General features: G+C 40.7%; 1 protein-coding gene across 2 annotated transcripts in view; it reads left to right on the top strand.

Annotated features, from left to right (window-relative positions):
* The window catches only part of CARMIL1 (capping protein regulator and myosin 1 linker 1), a 223,183-nt gene that overhangs the window by 151,003 nt on the left and 49,816 nt on the right, over positions 1–22,364 (top strand). For both annotated transcript variants that reach the window (XM_068147531.1, XM_068147530.1), the window contains exons 21-26: positions 6,979–7,151; positions 9,434–9,502; positions 14,754–14,847; positions 17,077–17,175; positions 20,510–20,638; positions 20,902–21,033. In XM_068147531.1, coding sequence (XP_068003632.1) covers positions 6,979–7,151; positions 9,434–9,502; positions 14,754–14,847; positions 17,077–17,175; positions 20,510–20,638; positions 20,902–21,033 — 696 coding nt within the window. The remainder of the gene's footprint in view (positions 1–6,978; positions 7,152–9,433; positions 9,503–14,753; positions 14,848–17,076; positions 17,176–20,509; positions 20,639–20,901; positions 21,034–22,364) is intronic.

Raw genomic sequence — 22,364 nt, 5'->3', positions numbered from 1 at the left:
GCCTACTATCATCATGTGTATTTGTTCCCTCACATCCTATTTCTGATGATTTTCTTCACAGTGTTAATTTGATGCCTAAGATACGATCATGATCCTCCCACAGACTCATCCATATTTTGGGGGTTATTTTTTCAAACCTTAATCTAAATTGTGAAGTGCATAGGTAAATGTTTCTTAGGATAGTCTGAGGATCTGTGCTTGTTGGAAAATATGCATTCTAAGTAGTTGGATGTGCTTAACCTAATTGCTTTTTAACCTAATTGCACTATTTCATGAGAGCTGTTCTTGTGTATTATCATGGTTTTTTGCTTGATAAAAGGCAAAATTACTTCAGCAATCTCCCAGAACTCCTTTCTCCTTCAAAAGATGCAAGTAAACTGTTCATTGTGCTGCTCTTTACTTCTTCTAGTGCATTAACCACTGGACCAATTGCATAAAACTCTTTCAGAGAGCCTTGCTGGGATCCTTGCCCACTTTCTTCATCTCCACCCTCTCTGCTGATTCTGAAAGACTTTCATGGTTGGGTTTGTGTTCTTGCCTTACTTGGCATCCTAGTTGGCTGTAAGGGAATCTTATTTAAGATGCACTCTTACTCTCATGGTTGCCCATCTTTATTCATCTATTCTTAGGCCTTCTTTCTCCTTCATTCCCCATACAAGTAACAAGCAAGCTCCACTTCATTCTCCAGAAATAACTGCCTGTAGACTTCAGCTGTCTAAACACTTGCCATTCCTGTTGTCTTTATTGTCTCACCTCCAAGTTCATGGTCCCCACACTAGCTGCTTGCTTTTCTCCTCCCATCTGTGTATGCACCCTGAAATTCACTGGAGTGGTTTTTACCAGAGTTTCTGATGTCTCCTTCCATAAAAAGTCATTAGACCCTTATTGTGTGTTCAGATTTTCTTACTGCTTACTCATATTTGAAGTAATTAGTTAAACTAGTCCTCTCTTCTCTCTGTGTCCTCTTAATTTGAATTAGTGATACTTTATTATTATTATTATTTGATTCTTTGCCAGCCTCCTCACCTTATTCCTTGTAATGTGGGCTGTCAGTATTACACAGTGAAGTGCTGCATGGAGGCATCTGAGCTGATTCTCATTGAGTTAGTGCCTCTCATGAAAGCAGTAAGTCACATGGAGTACTACAAGTCACACAGAACATCTTGGTAGATCTCTGTATTGCTTCTTATACCAAACTAGCCTTTTCATGTTGCAGTGTGTGCCCACCTCCTTCTATTCTGTCTGTAAAGGGAACAGTGCAGGGCTGTCTTCCCCTTCTCTCCTTTTCCTGTTGATAGTGTTCTGATGGGTGGCATTCTGTCAGACAGCACCTGCTTCTTCTCTTTGGCTATTTGTCTCTGTCCTGCCCTCTATCTCCCTCTTATGTCAAACCAGATTTATCAGAAGCAAACATAATTTAGTTTTTTTTCTCAGTTTCTTTCATCCCTTTACTCTGTTGCAGGTGAACATTTCTCTCTACTCAGGCCATATCCTGAAACACCTCTTCACCACACTCTGTGTTCCTTTTGGTGTCCAAATAATCTTCTCATATGTTCTGCTCTGGTGGTTTTTTCCTTATTCATGACTATACTGTTCATATTATCTATTTGCAGGGGTAAAAATTCCAACTTCCTCTTATAGTCTCTATTAAGTGTTAATGCTTTCTGTTTATCTTTTCTGGCTTCCATTTTTGAACCTTCCAGAACAGGGAAAATATAGCTACTAAATTCTGGGTGTATCATTCTCACAGCTCCCTCCCTTACATCATCAGCTCCAGCTTCCTCTGCTTCTTTTCAGCCCATATGTAATGTCAGCCATGTTCCACTTTCTGCCTTTGCCACAGTCCAGTGGTCAGCTGTGCTTCTGGAAGTCTTACTCTCTGTGCCTTTCCTGAGCTAACCTAAGGAACACTCTATAGTCTCATTTTTTTTTTCCAAAGAATGTTACAATGAAATAATCCACCAAAAAGTCATTTTATTTGGGTACTTAAAATAACTGTGTAACATTCATGTTGTGCATTGTGGTGGATTGAAATTACCCCCCCAACTCATTTGGGAGCATTACCCCTTCAAAATAAAATTGCCAGACTTGGCTCAGTTGGAAGCTAACAAAGCTATATTTACAAGCAAAGTTAAATCTAGAAATATGAATTGCAATGAATATGTACAAATTATGCAATATTTACAGGTACTTGCAATTTATAAACAACACAAGAACCCCCCTGGACCAAACCACAGGGCTACCAATAGCTTCCATCTCCCCCCTGCTGCCTCCTCCCAGACAAGGGAAAAAGAAAGAGGAGAAAAGCAGAAAGTAGCTTGTTAGTACTTAGCCACAACAAAGAAATGCAGCCAAGGTCTGCAAGCCAGCAGAAGCACCAGATAGTATCTGCTAGAGCGAAGAGCTGAGGAAGGGAGAAAGTTTGTACAACTAACTTTATGTTACTTATCTGACTAATGGGACTATTTAGATCTTATCATTATTTTCCCTTTACATCCAGTGGTAATATAGAATAGAGTAGAATAGAGTAGAATAGAATAGAATAGAATAGAATAGAATAGAATAGACCAGACCAGACCAGACCAGACCAGACCAGACCAGGTTGGAAGAGACCCTCAAGATCATCGTGTCCAACCTATGATCCAGCACCACCTAATCAACTAAGCCATGCAACCAAGCACCCTATCAAGTCTCCTCCTGAATACCTCCAGTGATTTATTTACATTCTATCACTTTCTATTCAAGATCTATGGAAAATTTCCTAGGCATCAGCCTAAAACTGCCACATGCATTAACTGTAGGCATACAGCATGTGATTCTGTTGGTGTTAACCTGTCTCTTCTTTCCCCTTCTTCTTTTCTCCTGTTAATCTCATTTGTTTCTGTTTCATCAGGTGCTAAAAATCAATCTGAAACATTTCCTATAGCAGCTAAAGAGTTGAGGATGTAGATTCTGTAACACTGTGGGAAAAACATGTGTTGCAGATAGCTGGATGGCCCTCGCTCTGCTTTAATTTAGTACAATGTTTAGAAAATTTATTTTAAGCTAGTTATTTTGGTTTGGTTTTGAATTCTAAATGGAGTGGTCCTTGTTCTGCCTCTACTATGCATTTACTGCTACAGGAAGTTAAAAAGTAAAGGTATGATTGGAGAGACCAGAGTATGATGTTGCCCAGAGCATACAACTTGGTCAGTTTTGCCTGCAGGCTAGTACAGTTTGGGGACCATGCATTTGTGCATGGAAAGCTAAAGCAAGAGGCTTTAATCTAAATTAGTCATATGCCAAGTGCTTCTTCACATGTTTACACACACTTTAAATAGATCTGTTGCTGTGTTAACATGAGTCATGGGTAAAATGATTTAAGTAATCAATAGCTTGATTTTATGACTGTAAAAGTACAGCTAGATACAAATGTAATTCTGTGAAATTTAAAAGTAGTAGTGTTAACCTATACAGCAAAAAATTCCCATCTGTTTAATGTAGACAAGAAGGTAATATTTAGAATTTGGTTTCTTTTCTTTCTTTCTCTTTTCAAGCAGATATTGTGCTGTCCAGGCTACAATACTGTATTCTTATTAGTATCGCACAAAGTATCCAAAGATGTAGGCTTACTGTGCCATGTCATTTCTTCTTGCAAAAATAAATGTTACGCTGCAGGTAGTGTGTACCATTACTTACAGTGGTAGTCAGTCCTGCCTAGGTGCAGAGAATTGCTGCAGAATTGAACATCTTTAGTTCTTAGTTCAGTGTTTGTTGGAGAGTTGAGCTTTCGAGGGGGTTTACAGCATTTTTGATCATGGGAGAACAATCTTAGCTTGATGTAATTCTTAAATGTTTTCCAGCAGGAGCATGACTCCTGATACGATTGTATAAAATCATGCAATTTCTAATTCTATTCTTCAAGAATTTCTCTCCCTTGATAAGATTGTGTTAAGACATCTTCAGTGTATTGGCCAAGTATCTGTTTTCTGCAGCAGTGACACTGAAGTCCTTGTCAGACTTCAGTTTTCTCAATATCCAGCCAAAAGTATTAAGTAGCTAATGGAAATAAATGCCTGTAGACTATGTAAACAGGGGCTTTGCTTTTGGTGGTGGGTTTTGTTTGGTTGGTTTTGTTCTGTTGTTCTGTTTAATGCAATAGGTAATTGAATAACTATTTAGCAGATTGTGTGCTTGATCTGACAGCTGCATTCTGATTGTGTTCAGGGCACCAAGGGAATCCAGAGATTTTTGGCTCTTGCTCATTGAGTAAATTACAAGGATAGCTGTGCAAGAAAGCTAGCAGTTCATCCACTTCAAAGACACTGCTAATATAGCAGGTGCTTTACTATGCTATATGCCAATTTCATACGTGGTAGTAGTGATATGTAGGTATCAGTCCTTTGCAGAACACAGTGCAGAAGTGTTTTCAGTCATTTATTGCTTTGTCAGAATATTGGAATGCAAGAGGTGAGAAATCATTTCCTAGAGGATACTTGAGATTGAGAAAATGGGTATGTGGAAGGGAGCACTTCTATCTAAGTTATTTGAATGACACTTTAGAAAGTGACACATGAGAAACAGAAGAAACTTCACTTTCAGAAGCTTATTGGCAATTTCTGTCCAAATGCATTGTGGTGCTGCTGTTCTGTGAATCTGTCACAGGAGGTCTTCTCAAACTTGTGCCAAAAGCTCTAAATGCCATTCTAATACGATGCTAATATTCTTTGGGGTGCATAATGTAATAAAACCGGGAAACAGAGACAGATTAAGGGCATTAACATAGTAATTTGATAACTTCAATTTAAAATAAAACCAGCATGTGGCTTGTGTTACTGTTGGACTTTTTAATTATAAGCCTGCTGTGCCTCCAAATTTTTATGCATTTTCTCATTTGCAAGTGCATTTCTTATTGTGGCAAGCGTTTGGTTATCACTGTAATCCACTGGTGTCTGGAGGCAAGAGTCCCCATATATAGCAGGTGCCACACAAGCATCTTGGAGTCTGAAAGGTGTGCATAGTTCACTTGGTTTATTTGTATTAACTTAACCTTTAGACACCTAATGGATATGCCATGGTTCATCCTTATGAGGTGTTGATTTTCCCATACTGACAATTTGGAGATTTTTTGACTACTAAAATTAATCCTCCAATACATGCTGTGGTGGGTTGAAGTTTCCCCCCAGCATTAACTTCTAGCCAGACCAACTCAGTTAGAAGCAAATGAAGCTGTATTTACAAGCAAAATCTCCACTCTACAATGGAATGCAATGAATGTGTACAAAAATGTAGAGTATTTACAATATTATACAGATATTTACAGTTAGCAAACAACACGAAACCCGCCCTGGTCAAAAAGACCAGGGAAGCCATTCCACTGCCTCCCCAAACCTCCCCTGTCCCAAGAGACAGAGGAGCAGAGAGAGAAAAGCAGTGGGTTAGACTTATCCAAGGTCAGCCAGAAGCACATTATCTCTCCCGAGCTCAGGGGTGACCTCACTGCCCTCTTCAACTACCTGAAAGGTGGTTGTAGCCAGGAGGGGGTTGGTCTCTTCTCCCAGGCAACCAGCACCAGAACAAGAGGACACAGTCTCAAGCTGCGCCAGGGCAGGTTTAGACTTGAGGTGAGGAGAAAGTTCTTCACTGAGTGAGTCGTTTGTCATTGGGATGTGCTGCCCAGGGAGGTGTTGGAGTCACCATCCCTGGAGGTGTTCAAGAGGAGATTGGATGTGACACTTGGTGCCATGGTCTAGTCATGTGGTCTGTGGTTACAGGTTGGACTCGATGATCCTTGAGGTCTCTTCCAACCTTAGTTATACTGTGATACTGTGATACTGTAAAACAACTGAGATCAGAAGAGAAGAGAAAAGGAATGGGAACAGGGAATATTGTTACGGTACAACTCCTCTTATCCTAGACATTTACCCAATGAATTTGTTTAGATTAGTCTTTTGTTTCCATTTTTACATCCAATAGTGATTTGTTTATAGTTTTCTACATTTCCGCTCAAAATCTGCAGCTAAATTTTAAAGGCATAGCCTAAAACCACCACACATCCCCAAGCAGGTGTATAATGACAATGCACTCCTCTGTATGAACTCACACTTGAGCCAGGGAAGTGTTTTGTGGAGTTCTCCTACATCAGCAAAGACAGATTATAATTTTAGCAGCTGTAATACCTCTACAGATAGATTGTAATTCTTGGGCTCCTGCTGTTGAGTGTTGAGACACTGAGAATGGAGGGAATACAGGCATTTTAAAAAGAGTTGTCCTTAAGTGTCAGTGTGACATGCCAGAGCCAAATGTAGTAGTTTCAGTTTAACACAAACTACATTTAAAAAGGAGTTACATAAAGATGTTGCAATTACAGATGTCAGAACACCACTGTGAATAATGTCCACTGACTTACTTATTTTAATAGATCCTCTTGGTGGTTTTAATTTCAGACCTGCTGCATTTTTTTTTGTCTCTTTCCTCCTGTATGTCCATGTCATTATTTGAAGAACAGATAGGCAAAATCAGTGCTGTAGTTGAAGTAACAATACAAAAAGAGTTTCAAGGAATCAGTGTTTTAACAATGTCTCGGATCCTAATCTGCCCTTGGATAAAGCTCTCAGTGTCATGGAGAGGAGTTCTAGATATTTTTATTTCTTACTGACCCACTGGACACTGGAGGTTGTCTTCAAAAGCTGGTTGTTGCTGTCTTGCCTCTTTTCAGTTTCCAGTTGTATTCTGTACTTAATAGGACAGAGGAGATTTGAGGCACTGTCCCTTAAATTATTTCTTTTCAGGGTTTTGCAACTTAATCTCTGTGTATGCGTGTTAGACACCTGTTGCAAGTTTATCACATGTTGTAGAATATGTGGCAAACACAGAGATAACTCTTTGATACCTACTGCTGTTTCCATGAGCTTGGGGAACTAGTAAATTATGTTGATGTTCCAGGAATTGAGTGCATTATTGGTTGCTGTTTATCAGTGCTTTTTCTATGCTCCACAGCCTCTGCAGTCATTGTCCCTCGCAGATTCCAAGCTGAAGACTGAGGTCACCATCATTATTAATGCCCTGGGCAGCAATACTTCTCTTACAAAAGTAGATATCAGTGGAAATGCCATGGGAGATATGGGAGCAAAGATGCTGGCTAAAGCTCTGCAGATAAACACCAAGCTCAGGTAAGGGAAAGATATTTGCAGTAAAGGATAGAATAGCTTAGTAATACTGAAGTTGTTGGCTTATTCTCAAGCTGTGGCTCCTCAGAACCCTTCTAGGTACAGCCACTTTATTGTGTTTCCATTTAGAAAGATTCTCATGCTTTTATCTTTAAACCAAAACAACAAACAACAAAGAAAATAAGAAAATTATCTTTTCAGAAACATTTCTTTAACTGAAACAAGAGCAAAATGCATTTTCTGAATTTAAACAGAAAGACCTCTTGTGGGAACAAAATAACTCTACTTTTCCTAGAATTGCAGAATAATAATTATCTTGTTACAGAGCTCTGGATGTCATCTAATCCAATGTCCTTCCCCAAAGCATGGCCAACTTTATGATGAGGTTGTTTGGAGTCTTGTCTGGGCAGGCATTCTCCAATGTCTCTGGGAATCCTGTTCCAGTACTTAGCCACTGTATTTTGTTTTCCTCTCTTTTCTACTGGAGGCCTTCCCAGCAGAGAAAATTCTGATGCTTGGGTGGGAAACTAAACTAAACTTTTCTTTGTCTTCTGGAGTATCAGTTGGTGGCAGATCTACAAGCATGTGGAATTCAGACTGGGTAGCAGTATGGACCATCCCTCCTTCCCCTCTCCCCAGCCTACAGTGCTGATGGACCTTGGCATCTCTTCTCTGCAACTTCAGCTGCCTGACAACTTCACTGCTTTTTAGCACATGTCTGGCACTGATGTCTTGAGAGTATCACCTTTTTTCTTTCCAGCATGTGATTATCAGTCAATTCAGCTTGAATCTGGATGGGGCCCTTTAATATGTCACCATCAGGAGAGCTAATCCTCACTCCTTGTCAGACTGTGCATATGAAACTTCCTCAGCGTATTGTCTGTGTGAAGAGACCACATTATGCCTGGTGTCCAAGTGTTTATTCCCTGTAGGATAAGAAATACCCTAGTACAGTCCTGGCTATTTTGTTCAGCAGCAGGGATCCTGGTGTTAGTGTTGCTGTGCCCAAACTGCATATTGAAAATGTCAAGAAAACACTGGAGAGGTGACTTAGGTTTGTTGAATGAATTGACCTGAAATGACCACAGTACCTGAAGAAATAAAGCCTTGAAAGCTTCCAGGATGGCAAACTGAAATGTTTCATACTGCACTGAATGTCACAGTTGACAGAATGTCACCACAGTCTGTGATGTGATTACAAACTGAATAATGCAATGGTAACTGGCTGTGCTTAAAACCTTATAAAATCTCATCCAGGTAGAAATATAAACACACTTTCTGATGACCAAAATATCCAAGACTTGACCCCAGGTACATCTGATCTTTGCCAAGTGGGTGTAGAATCTCTCTTCCTTATTTCCATCTTTCCATCTGAAAACTAAAGGGATAATTCTGCAAAAGCAGAAGGCTGTCAACACCTGTGAAGCCCTTCCATCTATCTTATATTTTCTCTCTTTTTGTTTCGGAACATCAGAAATCTTTGTTTGTTTTTATGGTCCTTTTTTTTCCTTTTTTTTTTAAAGAAGAGCTACAACTAGAGCTCTTGCACAAGCAAGATTTATCTGCTTGACTGTCTCTTCTGACTACTAATGAGGTTTTTTTGAACATGTGTTCACAAATTGCCAGGCAGTCTGCTTGAGTAGTCTGAACTGGGGGAGAAAGGGAAAGGCTGGAACACTCCTATCGCTCTTGTGCTACAAAAGAGCTACAATTTATGCCCCTAGCCTAATGGCTTGTATTGGCAGGCAGTTATGTTGCTTATGGGATCATAGGAACATGTGATGAGCTAGTACAGGATTGAATATAAGACAGACTGCAAGTTTTGACCACCAGTCAGCATGATTCCTTTTTAATACCTTTTCCAGTAATTGTATCCATGTATCCTGTTTAGAACAAAGATTGATCTCCTACTGCAGTTTTCCTGGTTTTCAGCGTGAACTTGCAAAAGCAAACATTTGAACTTTATTTTTAATGCCATTGCTGGAAAGGGCCAGAATTTTATCTCCAAATCTTTCTATTGCCTGTATTTTAGAAATGTTATGTTTCTGTGTTAATGATGGGAAATACAGAGTCCCCTTTAAGGGGAAATGAAGTTTGTGCTATCTTTGTCCTGTCATTTCAGTGTTTTTAGCATGTAACTAAGCACATGTATTTAAAATGCTGCCTTCCCCTATACAAGTTTTAGCTTGCAACACTGTGTTATTTCAATCTGCAAAGTTTCAATACAGGTTTATTCGGTGGTTCTTGTTTAACTTTGTTTCTTTCCTCTCCCCCTCACCTCCCAGAACTGTTATATGGGACAAGAATAACATCACTGCACAGGGCTTCCAGGACATAGCTGTGGCACTGGAAAAGTAAGTTCTTAAGCAACTGAATGACTGAGGAAGAGCCCAGAGACTTAGATCCTGAATGATCTGAGCAGCTGCAGTTCTCACCACAGTCTGCATGATCTGAAGATGCTGAGTGCTCTCAATTTTAAACATCAGGGTGCTCAATCTAAAGGAAAATTTATGACTTCACATCCTTCAAAAGGATGGGAAAAGGCTTTATGGCTCTTTCATCCATACTCTGCTATCAGCATTAAGGCCATTGAGTTCTTCTGTTAGCATTAGGATTCTGAATCTGAGAACATTTTCCCTTTTCTTCATTCTCTTATGCTGATAGCATGCAGAAATTCTATTCTAGTCAGTGAATGAAGCTGTATATAATAACAGAAAATTACTGAAGCATGTCTTGGTGGTCTGACTATTTTTTTCTTTCCCCCAGCAAGTTGAAACTAACAGTGATGATCTCAGAAACTGCAGTTGTTCATGATAATTACTGTGGTCTGGGTCATTTTGCTTCCTTGAGCTTACTCACAGTTGGTGTTACCATTGTTAGATGCTAAATGACTTTCGTCTCTGCATCTCCATCACACTTCATTCTATGTTATTGTTGCATTTCTTAAGAGAGAGAAATTGCTGATGTATATTAAGCAGCAGTTGCTGCTCAGACAGAAACAAAGGAGCTCTTTGGAAGGTGAAGGTAATGTACGATTGCTAGTTTCTAGCCAAGATGTTCTACAGAACTGTGTAACTACTTAGGGGAGCATCTTAACCCTTGGAGGAGTCATGAGGCTAGAGCTTATAAAGTTGCTTCTTTCTTGAAACTGTTGCAGTTTATATACGTGGATTTAAAGTAAATTCAGTTGCACCAATGAGGGAAATTATATAAATTACAGACAATTAAACAAATTGTTTGGAGTGATTCCACTGATAGGAGTGAATAATAATTCAAAAAGGTTATTTGTCACCTTGCAGACATTTGTCTTTCAGAGGGCAATAGCATGTTACCTTTATGGAAGATGTCTGGTAGAAGAGAAAATATGCTTCTTTTCTGGTTGTCATCAACTTTTCTGTTCTGAAGTACATAGATAAAGCAAATAGAAAGGAGGGGGAAATCCTAAGGCAAAAGCAAACTATCTAAGCATTAGGGGGGAAAAAAAAAAGGGAAGAAATGCTACAGATAATTATGTAATGTAGCAATTTGTTGATCTTGGAAGCTGAGGTCATTTTATGTATCCTCTAACTTTTTAAGTATGTTCAAAGCATTGATAATATCGCCCGCAAAAAAGTTTTAACCTTGCAAGAGATGGACTGTCCAGACTGGCTGAAAACAGTTAGTCTTTAAAGAGTCCATCTCAAAGGCATATTGAGAGCATCCTCCACCATGTGTTTCCTAAAAATACATGAAATTGGCAATATTCTGCAGGAAGGAATTCTTGATCAAAATGGGACGAAATATACCAAAGATCCTTGGGAGTGTGTGTCTTGGTTTCCTTTTGTTCTTAAGGAAAGGAAGTCATATACTAAACCATAAAAAAGAAGAAGCCTAGGCTTTTGTGATATGAGAAGGAAGCTGAAGAGAATTGGGGGGCATTGTAACAGACTTTAAAGCACGCTGAAGTGAGGTGAAGACTCTTTTTTTTCACTCCCCTCCTCCCATCTTTTCTTCATCTATTTATAGCTGTGTGCAGATACAGTTCCTGCAGCAGAATTCCAGGAGTGTGGCTGTGGGCAGAGTTACCCCAAGGGTGCCCTAGTCAGCTGATGTAAGATATGGAGAGGTTCTTCTGTAGAGTCCACCACAGGTGTCAGTTCAGGAGTGCTATTTAGAACAGTGGGCATCCTGTTCAGCCTGGCCACTGAACAGGACCTGTAACTGTAATTTTAATAGGAAAACAAATGTGCGGAGTCTCCTTCTCTGGAGACTTTCAAAGCCAACCTGGACATATTCCTGAGTGGCCTGCCCTAGGTGATCCTGCTTTGGCAGGGAGGTTGGACCAAATGATCTTTGGAGGTCGCTTCCAACCCCTAACATTCTGTGATTCTGTGTGCTTTGTAGCCCAGAGCCCATTCTGACACAGAACTGTACATCCCCATATTCTTTTCTAAAAGGTTTTTGGGGTTTTTAGAATAGAATAAACAATATATTAGAATAGAATAAACCAAACCAGGTTGGAAGAGACCTTCAAGATCATCGCGTCCAACCCATCAACCAATCCAACCCACCCAAACAGCTAACCCATGGCACCAAGCACCCCATCAAGTCTCCTCCTGAACACCTCCAATGACGGCGACTCCACCACCTCCCTGGGCAGCCCATTCCAATGGGCAATCACTCTTTCTGTATAGAACTTCTTCCTAATATCCAACCTGAACCTCCCCTGGTGCAGCCTGAGACTGTGTCCTCTTGTTCTGGTACTGGGTGCCTGGGAGAAGAGACCAACCTCTGCCTGTCTACAACCTCCCTTCAGGTAGTTGTAGAGAGCAATAAGGTCACCCCTGAGTCTCCTCTTCTCCAGGCTGAGCAACCCCAGCTCCCTCAGTCTTTCCTCATAGGGCTTGTGTTCCAAACCCCTCACCAACTTTGTTGCTCTTCTCTGGACTCGTTCCAGCAAGTCAACATCCTTCCTAAACTGAGGGGCCCAGAACTGGACACAGTACTCGAGGTGTGGCCTAACCAGTGCAGTGTACAGGGGCAGAATGACCTCCCTGCTCCTGCTGGCCACACTGTTCCTGATGCAGGCCAGGATGCCATTGGCCCTCCTGGCTGCCTGGGCACACTGCAGGCTCATGTTCAGCCTACCATCGACCAGCACCCCCAGGTCCCTCTCTGCCTGGCCGCTCTCCAGCCACTCTGACCCCAGCCTGTAGCACTGCATGGGGTTGTTGTGGCCAATGTGCAGAACCCAGCACTTGGATGTGTTCAGTCTCATGCCGTTGGATTCTGCCCATCTGTCCAGCCTGTCGAGGTCCCTCTGCAGAGCCTCTCTACCCTCCAGCAGATCAACTCCTGCCCCCAGCTTGGTGTGTGTGTTCTTTTTTTATTTTTCTTTTTTAAAAAGGCAGTAAAATCATCACTGTAGCAGAGAGTCATGAATGGAGCAGAAGTTACTACAAGGCAAAAATTGTGAAGAAATGTAGGGCTGCTGTCACACATGCTGTATGCAGAGGGAGAGAGGAGGATTTTGAGGCACCTATTACAGTCTCTGAGCACCTCTGAAATTTCACATCCTTTAAATAGAGATGTTTTGCTGAAGGTATTAATGTGTCATACGTTCTGAAATTACTGGATTATCGAGTGGGCAGAGAAATGTAGTCTGCTACAAGAAACAAGTGGAGTGTTAATAAAAAGGAGAATGGAGGAGTATTTTAAGCTTCAAAGGAGACAGAGAAAAATTAAATGTGAAGATAAATACTGCTCTGATGATCAAAGTTGAAAAGCAGTTTTTAAATTCTTGGGGTTTTTGCCCCTAAGAGCTGGTTAATTCATGGGTGACAATACAGTACCATTCTAATACAATGCTGTCTGTCTGGAAGGTCACCAACTACAGAGCCTTTCTTAGGGTAGTGGTCTTCAAAAGCTCAACCTCTGTGACTACATGTCCATGAAATCTCCTTGTCTTTCATTTTTCTTCCCTTCACCTGTGTTTATGTCTCTGTGTGTGAGGGAGTCTGCACTAAGCCTTTGACTAAATTGCATTTAGTGTATAATTACTAGCATGAGAGTTGGCAATTACAGACTTCAATGAATGGGATGTATGAAATGTCAATCAGCAGCAGTGATCATGGGAAATCTACCTTTGTTTCTTTTCAACTAAGTAAATAGCCCACCTGCCAGGTAGTATTCAGGCAATCGGCAAGTTGTGTAATTATTATCTGTCTTTGAATTTGATATCTTTGATAGTCAAACATTTTCACCATGCTGGTGGACAGCCAGCCATTCACTGGTCAGTTTTAAATGAGAATATGTAACAGGGTCTGTGAAGTTTGCACAGTTCTTTTGAAGGACAAGGCAACTTGAAAAGAACAGTTACTTTTCTGGCTGTGATGCAGTAGGCAGTTGGACACTATGGAAGCACAGGTACCTTATTGACTCCATATGAGCGACTGCCTACCACTGACAGCTGTACATTACCATGTTTCAATTGGGGAAGAAACATTGAAATCTTCCATTAAGATTTAATGGTAAATGTTTGGTAGTATCAGTGAGGAATCAGTGTGTTTCGTGCCTCAAAAGATTGCTGTCCTTCAGAGAGCGGTGTTTCATATGGCTAAAAGCAGCTGATGGGAGAGGAGGTGAAAGAACCTTGGAGTTTCACAGTGGTTAAGTTGTCTGCTATTGGAGCTAGTGTATTTAGTGAGGGAAGTGGAGCTGACACAGTTGAAATGGCCAACTTCAAAGTGCTCAGAAACACACAGTTCCAACCATATGTATGTAGCTCTGAATGGAATAGGAACAGACAGTGGGGTGTTTGCAGACAGCTGAAGGAGGAGGAAGAGGTGTTTGCAGGAAATTAAGGCTAATTGAAAGCAGGGAGAATAATTGCCAGGTTTTAAAGAGTAGGAAGTTCTCCTGTTTTCACTTCTTCAAATGGGGTGTGTAGACATACTGCTGCATGTAGCATTTTAGATGTGTGTCATACTAGCCAATTCGTGTTCATAGAGTTTAAAAACATTTTGTCCTCGAGACCCAAACTCTATCTTTAATCTCATATTGCAGAAAGCTGCAGAAAAACTTGGCAAACAGATCAGTGAAATGCAGGGAACAATTGCTTGCATAAATAATCATGGAGATTTATGCTTGTTTTGTCAGCTTTTATTAAAAATTCAGCAAGTGTCTTCAAATTGTTGTAAACACAAGAAGTTATTAAATAGTAACATTTCAAACTTCAGGCTCTTAGTCGCTATCTGTCTGTTACTGAATGTTTCAGTTTAAACTCAGATCTAAGAGCGCTGCCAGCAGGCACTGACATTCCCATTCCCTGTTCTGTTATGGTACAGGCCAAAGTAGTCCAACCTCCAGCACAAAGGTCATTGAACTGCATTTTTCGCTTTTCAAAACCTCCACCTCAGTCTAGTAGCAAAAAAGAATTAGCAGCCAAAAAGGAGCATGCATGTCTGCAGTGAGTCTGCTTAAACATGTGCAAAATACATTCTTAGTACTTTCCACAGATGAGCTAGATGCATCTTATTTCTCCCTTCTCCTTTATTCTTCCTAAAGAGATACAGTAATTTGGTTAACTTTTACTATTGAAAAATAACTTCTGTGGTTATTCTTTAGGAATTATACTTTGAGATTCATGCCCATACCGATGAATGATGCTTCCCAAGCGCTTAAAACAAACCCTGAGAAGACAGAAGAGGCACTGCAAAAGGTATTGCATATGCCACCAACAAAGAGAGATAAACCCACTAAAAATAAAGAAAGCAATCATCTTCAGTGGCTGTGATTTCATGCCTAGCTGAGTGAAAATTCTAGACTAGTTTCTTCATTGTTTGATTTGCATGGTAGTCAAGTGCTGCAAGAGAGTGTAAGAGTGTAAGGCTTTTTGTGCCAAAGAATGGTTGGAGTGGATGCTGATGGAATGCTGTGGTGCAATATTTAAAAGTGATAACTCAAAATGTGTAAGCTAGGCCTTGTATTGCTGTATGCCTGACTCAAAGGGGGAGTTAGAAAGTAGCACATTTGTTACATGTGTGCTTGTGCATGTTTCCTTATGGGTAAAATTACTGGTGGATGTTTCTCGTTTTGGCATAAAAAGTGCAGTCAGTGCTGTAAGAGACAAAAGATGCTCTTTAGTTTGGGGTAGGATAAAAACATTTACTGCCTGTGTTTTATATTGCACATATAAAATTCACACGCTGCGTTGCTCTAAATAACCAACTGCACCAACATGTTCTTTTGGATGAAGAGGTGTTGACAGTAGCTGTAGCTGTTCCACTTGCATGAGTTAAAACTCCCAGCTGAGTTTTAATATAGTAAATCCTGCAAGCTCTAAGTGAGCCTCCTGCTCAATCAGGAAGCATACACTTCTCATCTCTTTAATGAGTAGTCTTCCTTCAACCAGGGTAAGCTCATAAAAAAACCTTATAAATAGTTCTTACAGGTAACTGTGATTAAAAAGTAAATGGCTATGGTTCTTATTAGTAGAGAAATGTTAAATAAAGTGATTCTCACAGGGAAAAGTGCTGGTAGTTAGTGGCTTTTTCTTTGATGCATGAAAATGATGTAAATTGTGGTTTAAAAAAATCAGAGTCATGGGGATGGACATCTCTTACATCTCATTCTTAGCTAGAGTGATAAATGCATCTCTGAAAACAGCATCATGAAATTTCTGGCCATGGGGAATTACATTCTTTGCTGTAATTACACATTATGTCCAAATAGCTTTTTCTTTTATTCATTTTGAAGCTACTAAAATTGTTTGGCCCTGAGATTGTTTTATCATATGTAGTTCAGGCTTTCTTTACAGCACACGAGAAACTACTCTCCAAAGAAAGGTAACAATCTCAGGAGTGGTGCTGTGAATGCTGTTGATTCCACACATGGAAGAATGCCTGACTTCATTGACTGAGCTATCCTGCCTGCTGCAGGGAGACCTGAGCTTGACTGACTGACATCCCAAAAGGGCCTATAAGCTTCAGCATACCACAGCTTGAGTACTAGAGTGCTCTTGGCCTTGGTCCAGCACCAGATGGACATAGTAGAAAACCTCCTGAGCTCCAATGTCTTTACAGCACACTTTACAGTGTAGGCAAACTGGATAAACCCTGCATTACTGTGGTGCATGGTCAAACTGTTCCAGTTCTTACCACTAATGCAGATTTAGAGGTGACCATCCCTATTAGTCTCTGCTTCACCACCTGCTGACCACTCCATCCATCTTTTTCTCATCTCTTTCTTTGAAACCAGAGCCATCACCTTTGAAGAACCTGAACAGTTTACTTAGCAGGGTTTTTTTTACTTGACTAAGTTTGATAAAGTCAGTGTAGGTAGTTAGTCTATGTGCAGGTGTTTACTGCTGGTGGCAGTTATGGTGGGCTGTGACCAGCAGCTCTGGGTTAGGAACCACTTATCTTTGAAAAGCACTTGCATACTGTTCAGCCTTCAGTAACTTCTGAACTCAGGCTCCTGTATCATTTACGCACTTTTAGAGATTATATTTTCTCTACAAACTATGCTACTGTTTAAATCAGTGTCTTTGCAACAGGCCAAATGGATCTGAAATAAATGGTTTGATTACCTTGTGTCATTATGTTCTCTACAACCGCATTTTATGTATATTCAGAATCTCTTTAAACATTTCTCAAACCTGGATCTACTCCTTGATGGCATAACTTACTAAATTGTTCAAAACAGAAGACTAGTTCAGCAAACACTAGCTAAAGTCCAGTGTTTAATGGTGTTTCACTGGTCAGTGAGTGAATGAATATTGGAATGTGACTATTAAGCACTGAGACACACAGAAAAATGTTTGCAGATAACAAACAAATACTTAGAGAGTTATGCCTGTCGGTTTCTCTTTCTGATACAGCAGCAAAAATGAAAGCAAATTACAATGTGGAGAGTTGAATCAGTTCCCTAATCGGGCTTTGTTTTTTAGATAGAAAACTACTTGCTTCGTAATCATGAGACCAGAAAGTACCTACAGGAGCAAGCGTATCGGCTGCAGCAAGGCATTGTCACCAGCACCACTCAGCAGGTGAGGACATGTTTCTTACTGTCACTTCTGGGTGTCTAAAATCTGCCTGGGACAGGCTTCTCTCTTTCTGCCAGAGCAGTTTACACCAAGATGTGCCTTGTGGGTAATACTTTGTTTCCCAAGAAGTAATAATTATCAATGACAATATTTTTGGAAGTAAAAGAGAAGCTTTTGTGAGAGGGAGGTGTCACATGTATTAGTATTGTGTGGAGAAAGACCAAAACTATTTCTGAGAGCTACTGCTGGAATCAGAAAAGAGTTAAGTTCATTCGTGCTCATGTGTCTGACATTCAGCAGGCTCTCATCAGTGTGACCACCATCATCATGAGGCTGTGCCAGTTCTGGCGTCTGGGTCAGTTCCAGTCTCTCTGGCCAGTACTGAGCAACCATGTACACATGCCCTTAGGTGCCACCAGAGCAAATAGCTTTAGAGAGTAAATCATCATCTGCCTTAAACTCTTCAGAAATGTGGGTGTCATGGTGTAATGGGTTGGGGCAGACCCCCTCCCCACCACGCGCAGAAATAACGACTCAGACAAACAGATTGCAAAAGTGATGGAAAGTTTAAATAGAGAACAGTGAGTGCATGCAGAGAACTAGAAACACAGTGACAAGAAGAACCCCAAAACAGACCCAGAGAGATCCCATCCCCACCTGAGGGTGCACCCAAAACCCCCAGGGCTCCTCCTTCCTCCCCCTACTGCTAGGCTAGTCTCAGCTGGCCAGATCTGAGACTGCCCATCCCCCCATGGCCTCGGGCCTAGCCAGGCCCATGGCCGGGAGATCGCTCCCCCAGTTACCAGGTGGCGGAGAGGAAGGAAAGAGGAAGTGCCAGACCCCGCTGTGAAACTTATAGTGGTGCAAGGGATCATGGTAGGAAATAACATAATTTCCTGTGTCCACCCACTGGGCTGGACTTCTGGACACAGGAAACACCCCTGTAGCAGAGGGCACCCAGCCCAAACTACGACACATGGGAAGCATTACTTAGAGTGAGGGAACAAAGTAAAGCAGAAGTCTTCTCTGCTTTTTATATTTTTTTGCACCAGTTGTGTTCCCATGCAAATAGAGACTAGCAAACAGGAGAGGAATCATAGAATGCACTGTGACAGGTTGGACTTGATGATCTTTGAGGTCTCTTCCAACCTTGGTGATTCTGTGTGGGTAAGGGTCCACTAGAGGTCATCTAGTCCAACTCCCCTGCAGTAAGCTGGGACATCCCCAACTAGATCAGGTTGCTAAGAGTACCATCAAGCCTGACCTTGAATGTTTCCAGGGATAGAGCCTCCACCACCTCCCTGGGCAATCTGTTTCAGTGTTCCACCACCCTCATAGGAAAAAACTTCTTCCTAATGCCCAATCCAAGTCTACCCTACTCTAGTTTAAAACCAGTGTCCCTTGTTTCAGTACTACAGGCCTTTGTAAATAGTCCCTCCCTAGCAATCCTGTAGCCCCCTTCAGGTACTGAAAGGTCTCCCTGGAGCCTTCTCCAGGCTGAACAGCCCCAACTCTGTCAGTCTGTCTTCACAGGAGAGGTGCTCCATGCCTCTGGTCATTTCTGTGGTGCTCTGGACCCTCTTCATCAGGTCCATGACCTTTTTCTGTTGAGGGCCCCAGAGCTGGACACAGTACTCCAGGTGAAGTCCCAGTAGAACAGAGCAGAGTGGCAGAACCAACTCTCTCTGTTTTGCTCATCAGCTAAGACAATGAAATATCTCTGTTGTCTGCAGTTTTGGGTTTTTTTAAACTCTTAATTCAAAGTCACATATTTCTACCTGTGTTACTCACAGCTAATGGAGTACATTTTTATGACTAGAACCTGAATACTTGAACCTCTTGACAGAGAAAATTGTACATGGAGATGTACTGGTACTAAAAACTGCAAGAACCAACATCACTGTATTTTTAGTAATTATCTGTTCCAATGCCAGCTTTTTTCTCCCCAAGTTAACAATCTCCATGGGAGTTAAATTTAGATACTTTTGTAGCTTGATGGGTTTAGTTGTGCTTTTCTCCAGCAACCACACACACATCAGGTTTCAGTAAAAGTAATTTGTTGTTCTTTTGGAGAAAAAAAAAAAAAAGGACTCATTTCTATATAAAATTGTGTACAATAAGGATGGGTTTTGAAAGAGAGCTGGGAAAAAAAGTCTTGTGTTAGTATGGTAAAACTACATTATTATTATTCCCAGAGTGTTTGGGGTTTTTTTAGTCCAGATGTCCCAGCGAGACTTTCCACTATCTAATAATTAATTAGCTTTTTGTACTTCTACAAAAAACAGCCACCCAAAAGCCTTTGAAGAGGAAGAGTCATGTGGAGCAGCAAAGGAGCATGCTGTGAAATTATTTCAGTTCTTGTTGCTAATGATACGAGATGCTAGAACTCAAGACTTTATATGACGTTGACATGCTCTCAGATGTTGCTTCAGAATGTCAAATAGCCAATTTTAATGAATGCCATGTGGACTAATAAAGACTTTAAACTGCTGTATCTCCCTGCCCCGTACATCTTAATCAAAACTGACTACAGGTCAGGCATTCTTATTGCTTTGTCTTGGAAGGCTACAGGTATACCACCTGCCCTGTATTTGCAGCATGTTGAGTGACTTATGTTGCAGATACAGATGAAGTTCTGTTCATCCCACTGTGAAAGGTCTGGTGGAAACTTCTGCTTTGGTGGTGAAGTCACCGTCCCTGGAGGTGTTCAAGAGGGGATTGGACGTGGCACTTGGTGCCATGGTCTAGTCATGAGGTCTGTGGTGACAGGTTGGACTCGATGATCTTTGAGGTCACTTCCAACCTTGGTGATACTGTGATACTGTGAAAATGGGAATATTTATGTTTTGAAAGAGTATCCCAGAAGCCTGCACAATTGCAATTTGCTTACACATGCTCTGCTGGGTTTTGTTGAATGGGTAATGACAGAGCTTTCTCTTACTGTCTGACCTTCTTAATTTCAGGGCCTTTCTAGGGCCAGGTATTAGATATATCAACATTTTCAGCATTAAACTTGCTAAAAAGCCCCAACACTTTAAATGAATAACTTACTGGTTAGTTATCCTAGAAGTGACAGTGGGGAAATATTCCAAAGCATTAATTTTTTTTTAAAGGTGAGGTCTTATTTTTTTTTTTTCCAATGCTTAGGTGTGTCTTTGTAAGCTTTTCTTTAGTATCATTGATACACCTCCGAGCTCTCATCACACATTTCCAGATTGTTATATTGTCACTAAAAATCTCTGCACGCTGCTATTGATTTGCTACCTGGACTGAATTCAGTTTGTATTTGACCAACATTCTGATGTTGTTATTTTTTCAATGTATTTTGTTCAAGTAGATGATTGACAGAATATGTGTAAAAGTGCAAGATCATCTCAACTCTTTAAGAAACTGTGGTGTGGATGCTGTACAGGAAGATGTCAAATCTGCAGAACGACTTATGAGGGATGCCAAGAACTCCAAAACGGTAAGCCTTGCCCAGCATCCTGGTGATACTGAGAGCAGTTCAGTGTGTGCCTGCAGCTTTTCTCTTTCTCAGGAATTAAAATAACTCTGTGTCACAAAGGAGTGTTTTCTTCAGATGGTCAGCTGTAGGCAGTATTTAAAGTGATGAAATAATTCTAATTTGAAAAAACACTGATTAAGCAGGGAGAGTTCCTGCTGTTTGTCCAGGTTTGAGGACAGGTAGTGACGAGCCTGCTTTCCAAAGATGATTTTTCTGTTTTATAGCTCTTGCCAAATCTGTATCACCTCGGTGGAGCTGCTTGGGCAGGAGCAAATGGTTCACTCTCCAATCCAATCCAAGAAACACTTGAATCCATGGCTGGAGAAGTCACAAGAGTTGTGGATGAACAACTTAAGGTCTGTGGATAGTTGTGTTTCCATGTTTCCCATAGAGAAATAATGAAATCTGAGGTTTCCTGTTGCTAAATGCAAATATGCCATGCTTCTTTATAATTTTTTCCAACCTCTCAATGTATTTATATCACTTATCTTTTCATTATTAGTTTCATATAACTTTGAGCTGTATTATCTGTACACTTGTCCAATTGTAATGAAAGAAATTGCTTTAGTGCTTGCAGTGGGCAGAAGTAGCATATACTGTTTATCATCATCTTATTTTGTCTTGTAGAAGGGGAGGACTTACCAATTGCTCCTTAAGCCCTTAATAAAGGCATCTCTCAAGCACCCTAAAATGTTTTGTGTCTTGGAGAAAAGTGCTCACTAGTTAATGTATCCCACTGGAGTGAAAGCTGCTTTTCTGTAGACTCCATTGCAGAATTTTTTCCCATTTACCACTTTTGAACCTGGTACAGAATGTATTGAGAGTGCCCCAAGAGTCAGCACAGGCAGCTTTACAGGCATTCTTTTCACAAGTTGACTGTCAAACCTCAGTTCTTGAAATAGACCTCATAGTACATACTCTCATCTGTGTGTTCAGCCAGCTCTTGCTCAGAAACTTCTATCTTAAATTATGTTAGATTTTACTGTAAAATCAGCAAGGAGAGTCATCCATACAGCATGAGCAAAGGTATCAGTTCATGAAGAAGTCAAGGTGAGAAAACTTCAGTATCTGTTGGGATCTGTGTGGAAGTGGATGAATTTAAGAATATGGTTCTGAGGCAATTCAGGTCAACTGAAGTTTATGACTAAGCTACCTTGCCTGTGTTTCATTATATTTAAACTTATCAAACAATCTGGAAGTGAAGGTTGAACTTTCAGCTCAAATATGAAAATGCTTCAGTTGTACTCAGTTGGAATATAATGAAGAACAGTAATAATCCCACATTACCAATGACTTCTTCATAATTAAAAAGTTGATGAGGAGGAAAACGGTGCTGAATTCTTAGTATTCACCTCCTTTTCCCCATTATATGAAATAAGGTGACGATTCTTTATCACTTGTTAAATTTCTGCAGACATGAAAGTGATTTACTCACAAGAGACTTCCCAGTGGAGCTTCTAGACTCTTACTGGGACAGGAGTAGTCAGGTCAGCCCTTTGTGCAGCATTCATGCACTTGAGTCCTGTGCATTTTGGGGGAGTCTTATAGAACTGTGGGGGGAACTGACTTAAGTATTTGGAATGTTTTGGGTTTTTTCTGGCATAAGATTGAGATAATGGGTCTTCCATTGATGCTTTTGCACATTTACAGCAAGAGGGTCATTCTAACTTTTACATTTGATTTGGAA

This window comes from Melanerpes formicivorus, unplaced genomic scaffold (assembly GCF_026170545.1).
Source record: "Melanerpes formicivorus ecotype bairdi unplaced genomic scaffold, bMelFor1.0.p_v2 SCAF_15, whole genome shotgun sequence".
In the NCBI taxonomy this organism is placed as follows: domain Eukaryota; kingdom Metazoa; phylum Chordata; class Aves; order Piciformes; family Picidae; genus Melanerpes; species Melanerpes formicivorus.
The sequence above is the reverse complement of the archived record's forward strand: the minus strand, read 5'-3'. Positions and strand labels throughout refer to the sequence as shown.